This window comes from Cyprinodon variegatus, unplaced genomic scaffold, assembly GCF_000732505.1.
Source record: "Cyprinodon variegatus isolate N-32 unplaced genomic scaffold, C_variegatus-1.0 Scaffold7, whole genome shotgun sequence".
Classification (NCBI taxonomy): domain Eukaryota; kingdom Metazoa; phylum Chordata; class Actinopteri; order Cyprinodontiformes; family Cyprinodontidae; genus Cyprinodon; species Cyprinodon variegatus.
Window position 1 is genome coordinate 891,439 of NW_015150460.1, and position 5,985 is coordinate 897,423.

At 36.1% G+C, this 5,985-nt stretch overlaps 1 protein-coding gene across 1 annotated transcript; it reads right to left on the reverse strand.

Moving 5' to 3' along the window:
* Nucleotides 1-493: 493 nt before the first annotated feature.
* rps16 (ribosomal protein S16) lies at nt 494-2,943 on the reverse strand. Its single transcript, XM_015375705.1, has 6 exons — nt 2,862-2,943; nt 2,720-2,771; nt 1,686-1,787; nt 1,198-1,294; nt 1,066-1,113; nt 494-677 (listed from the first exon to the last, which is right to left on the reverse strand). The coding sequence occupies exons 2-6, from the start codon at nt 2,765-2,767 to the stop codon at nt 532-534; spliced, it is 441 nt and encodes a 146-aa protein (XP_015231191.1). The 5' UTR covers nt 2,768-2,771; nt 2,862-2,943; the 3' UTR covers nt 494-531.
* Between the last annotated feature and the right edge of the window lie 3,042 nt (nt 2,944-5,985).

Sequence of the window (5,985 nt, forward strand, 5' to 3'; positions counted from 1 at the left end):
TATATGTAGAATTTTACTTAATTCTTAGGGAACCAATCTGGCTGCTTAAAATACAGATTCTCTATGTCCTTACATTCTTATTCATATCTTTTTAATTGCTGTGCCTACATGCCCACATTCTATTTCCATTTTCTGTTACATCTGAGCCAGAAGCTTACCAGGTAAGAAAGTTTTTAGGACATGAAGTCATATGGACAAAAAAAAAAAAAATGTTCCTACATTGAAGCTGTTTACAACCAGGAAGCAATTTTAATTTCTTCCAAACCAAAGAATCTGCAAGGCCACTTCTTTTCTGCATTTAAGATTGAACTTACAAACTTTCCACTCTAAGGTTCATAGTATTACCTAATCATGGTGACCCTCCAACATACCTGTAGGGATACACCAGGCAAACGCCCTTCTTGTTTCTTTAGAAAACAAACTATAATTCTCGACACACAAAGCCCCTTTCTAAGAATGAAGTGAGAATATAGTCTGAAGAAAAACACCAAAGTTTGTTCCTCCAATTTATTAAGAAAATGTACAGAGAGCTTAACGGTAAGACTTCTGGTAGCGGGCACGGGCTCCAGGTCCACCGAACTTCTTGGACTCGCAACGACGTGGATCTGCAACCAGCAGGGTCCTATCGTACTGGATCAGGATGTCTTTAATCTCCTTCTTGGAGGCCTCATCAACATCTGCAGGAATGCAAACAAAAAAAGTTGATCTTTAATCTCAGCAACTCTCTACCTTTAAAATCCTCACCTATAAAACATGAACCTCTTTCTACTTTATTAGAAGTAAAAGACACTTATTTCATATATCCAACTGCCTAATTCCAGCCCTGGGATTGTGTGCCCTGATTATTAGTGGTAATCTTAAATCTTAAAGATAACTCATCCTTGTTCAAACAACATTAATCAAAAAACTGCTCCTTTAGACCAAAGGCTTTATTTCAGCTGAAATTATTACAGTATTCATTAATACCATCAACTTGAAGCTGATCATTCCTAATACATAAGAGTTAAGATAAGAACAAAATACCTGATTAATGGAATGAATAAATAAATGCTGAATCAAACTTACACTTCTGGTAGTATGCAACCAGGGCTTTAGAGATGGCCTGACGGATGGCTGTGGGAAAAAAAACAACAACATGATCAATAAGATGGTCTTATAACATGAAAACCACAGGACAAAAACAACAGATAAGCTTACCATAGATCTGTGCGACATGTCCACCACCCTTCACTCTGACTCTAATGTCAACGGCAGCAAAACGCTCCTTCCCAAGCAGCAGCACTGGCTCCAAAAGCTAGAAATGATACAAACAGGAATTTGTAATTCAAAAGTCCAAAGACAAACTGTATCTACCCAAATGTCAGTCTGTGTATCTTGCAGATTCGTGATTAATAAACTCTGGGATTCATAAACCTTTTTACAGTACTGAATAAAAAAAAACTGAGCATTTTTCACAGTTTAATTACACACAATGCCAATTATAGACTTAATATAACTAAAAGCAATGTGCTCTCCAGAAAGGATTCAATCCCAAAGAGCAATAGATTGGATATTTGATTCCTCAAAGAAGAAAAAAAAAACAGATTAGGCAAAAGAAGGATCAATATGCCATTTACAACAAAAACCTCAAGCTGTGAACATAAACAGCATCACTCACGCTAGATGCTTCAGTCTGAAGCGCTCACCTTGTATTGGAGTGTGGCTGGTTCCACCATGTCCAGGGGTCTGCCATTCACCTTGATCAGGCCATTTCCCCTTTTGCAGTGGGCAACTGCTGTTGCTGTTTTCTGTTTTAACAAATGACAGATTAGAGGCACGCCAAAGATTTGGATTTTAAGTAGCGGCCATAATTTATTTCAAATTTTAGAAAAACGTCAAATAGAAGATTAAAACATCTAACCATAAATTTAAGCAAACCTGTAAATAAAAGTATTCCACGTACATCAATAAAATGATAATGCTAATGTGGTTTGATTTATAGAGCATGACATGTGGATGGTACAATTACACAAAGATTTAAAATCAAGTTGGCTCCCCTAACAATAATCAACAAATCCCTTCTTACTAACTGCTTTATTAACTAAATCTATAACCCAATTCACTATACATGCATCTTTAACCATATAACTTCCCCCTGAACCGAATCAAAATATAAAAGTTCAAATGTGTTTAATGTGAAGGTAGATTTTAACATTTCTAAAAACCCAAAGTTCTATGATTCCAACTTGTACTTCAATTTAAGCGAGTTGCACGTTTTACATCTTGGTCCACAGTGCAAAGCCACTGTTTTTAGAGATTTCCCTTGTTTAACACACCCAAATCTCATACACACATGCCTAACAGGGCTCTTTTTTGAATAAAACTCGCTAGATCAGTCGTGTCAAACCGATTTAAGTCTTAAACGTGATGTAACTTAAGAAGACGCGATGAGAAACTAAGTTGAAAGGGCTTGAAAGAGCAATGCTAACTAGCTAAGCTACACCAGCTTAAGTGTCCGGTAGTATTAACCAAGAAACAGCCCTAGGTAAGCACTTCTGATTTTTAACAAGAAAACAACAGTATCGGAAATTCATTCAGGTTATATCGGAGTAAAAGCTAATTGCTGCTGCCAAAATGTAACAGAGGATCCGGCGTTTCATATTTGCTACTTTAGCTTAAATGCGCTAGCAATGCGGCGCAGCTACACCACATGTGAGTTCATTTTGGCAAATATACTTACTTTACGTCCAAACACCTGGACAGACTGCAGCGGACCTTTTGCTGGCATGTTTCTGAAACATAAGCAAAACAACAACCACTTCAGATAAGGATAATTTAATGTATTTTGAAGGTTTTTTGTGTCCCGATAAGCGCTGACGTACCGTCCTCAGCTAGGATGCAGTACGAAGAGGCCGATGGGGTTTCACACGCCGAGAATCAGGGGTTGTAGCACGACAATTGAAGCGGCTTTGGGGTAGATATTCGACAGTTCTTTTTACTTTACGTATTTGTAGTTTGGGGATTAAACTGTGCTCTTACTGCTGGGTTTAAATTCAATTTTAAACAGAACTGACCCTTTTTTGTTGGTTTTTTAAACCTCAATTTATTATTCTACAAGACACAAATATTCAAACATACTATTTATAGTAAGATAAGGGCAAAACTAAATTTAGGTGTTGAAATAAAATACACATAAATGTCAATGCAGAAATTACAATTTGTATTAGTATTTTTTTTTAATAACGGGTAGTTTTGACAAAATAAAAAAAGATTAAAATAAAAGCTCTTGATTTTTTTTAATGTAAGTGTTAGAACAATTATCATTAATGATGTGTGAGTTTATTACACCCTAATATTAGCTGCCTGCTGCATGTCAGAACTAATGATTTCCCCCAGTAGTTTATCTAATTAGGACAGTTCCTCTGTCAGGATATACATCTTCATTCTGCATGTTACAAAGATTTGAGAATTAATTGAGAACGGTGTCCTTGATCTAAAAAAACAGTGTAATATTTTGATAAACTGGAGCCATGGATGTTTCCTCATCTGCTAACATTGATGATGTCATGATACGGCAGACTGGGGATGTATAAAATGCTTCTCCAACTGTTTATTGGTTGGTAACCTTCTGTAACTCAAAACAACTTCTCTGATCTGAGGAAGATTACAACTTCTATTAGAATCTGTTGTCATGTCTCATGTTTTTTTTAATACACATACATTATGATGTGTTATTTGAAAGGGTTTTTCCTACGTGATCTCTTTTCAGGAAAAAAGAACCAGAGAGAGAAAGGTTCAAGGTTTAAACAAAGAGCTTGAACACAAGTTTTGTTCATGCAAATCGTTCTTTATTTTTGTACGCTTAGCAATGGTACAAAACTTTAAAACTCAAATTGTAATTAAGTACTGATTACCTTTTAATGCAATAATATAAATTTAATTTATTTTTCTATGTAGAAATGTCTGAATCTAAGTCTGAATGTTTGACCAGAGAAAGACAAAACCAAGGGTGCTAAAAATGGCACCAAAGGAGAAAAAGTCATTGTCCAGATAGATAGAAAACAACACATTGGGTGAACAAAGTATTTTATAAAAAAAAAAAAAAAAAAAAAGGTATAAAAGATGTTTAAAAGGCTTCAAATAAGCACTATTATGTATGGTAATTCTATACCGTTAGCCTCTTTTACATAACAACTTGAAGGCTTAACTTCCCTGGGTTTTTTGTTTTTAATTTGGGTGGTGGGTAGTAGCTTGTGTGCAAAAACAAATAATTTCCATTAACATTGCTTCTTTAAATTGAGCAAGAATTTTATTCTCTTTTAGCATTTTTTTTTTATTTATTTTTTTTATATAGATTCTGCCTTAACCTTTCTTAGATCTGCATCTTTAAAGGTCACAGCAGGCCCTGTTATCTACTATTTATTCCGATTTTTCAACCTCTAAATTCTTCAGCTCCCACACTTATTCTACTTTTGCACCTGCTTTGCAGATTGTGCATGGCTCTTTAAAAATAAAATAGATGTGATTTTCCCATGTACCACCATGTTAACAAAAGAACCTTAACTGTCACAACAACAGAAAACAGAGAAAGCCTATTTGTCTCCTGCCAGTTGAAAGGGGAAATGTTCTACCTGCTATAAGAAAAAAAATGTAGGAGTACTGATAAGCTCTTCTTTGCTTATAAAACCAGCTGATAAAGATTTGCTCATAAGATTATACTTGGTAGACAAATGCTCTCTCTGATTAGATAAAATTAATCAGTTTCAAGCAGAACACCATGCTTGGATGCCTAATACCGGGCAAAAGACATCACATTTTCCAGCAATAAATCATTGGCTTCCACGGATCCCTATCAAAGTATGTTTTTCTTACTTTTTTTTAAGCTTGTGGGGAGTGTTAGCCTAGTGGTTAAACAGTACGTTTGTGCTCTGAGAAGGTTGTAAGTACAAGGTTCGATTCCCACTCTGGGTCCCTGAGAAAGTCCCTTAACCCCACACTGCTCCCTGGGGGCCGCACAATGGCAGCCCACCTCTTCGCCAAGGGAATGGGTGAAATGCAGAGGTAAATTTCTCCAGTGTGAGATCACTAAAGTTCAATTATTATATAAGGATCATATTTAGAGATTTAATAAATCAACTCTGCTAGTCAAGGAATGCGGATGTTTAAATATGGAAAAACAACAGCAGATTTAATTTTTTATTTTATTTAAGACCAGTGCATACAAAAAAAATCTTTTTATTCAACTCCATCCTTGGACTTATTTTCATTTTACTGCTTTTCTATGTGGGAGATTACATTTTAACATCAACTGTAAATCTTAGGATATGAAAAATAGAGTTGGGAAAATGTAGATAATGCTTTGAATCGAATTTGTTTGATTGTGGCAAACTTTTAACATGTCAGACATCTTAGAATATGTTTCATGGCTCAACACGGAAAATCAAATAACTGCAGACTAACGGGATGAATCGATTGGGGAGGTGGGCTGGTTGTGCTGGACAGCATCTTGGGAATCTGTATACACAGAAGTGAGTCATTTGTGCTGCACCTAGCTATGTCTGACATTTACTGCGGTGAGACTGGTGTTTATGGTGTCAGCCGTGGGTGAAAAAGCACCTGGCTTCTTTTATTATCACAGACTGAGCTGCTCCAGAGATGTCTCCATTGGATGGGTTATGTTTTCTAGAAGTTTTCAGTTTCAGTTCTTACACCTTCCTGATGCTCTGTGCAACAACTTATATCCTATTTGCTTTAGAGAGTTCTGTAGAAAAGCTTTCTTCCTTGTTTCTTTACGAGCCTCAGGCTTAAGCCCATAAAACAGGGCAGGCCTAAACTTGTCAGAGGCCTTAAGCAGAATTTGCATTGGGGGCCCTTTTCCTGTTAGAAATATCAGCATAAAAACTAAGGAAGGAAGGATTCGTGATTTGCTGAGGTTAAAGCAGTCATGGTTAACAGGTTACTGTATTTTACATTACAAAGGGAAAAAAAAGCAAGCTGAAACAGCGA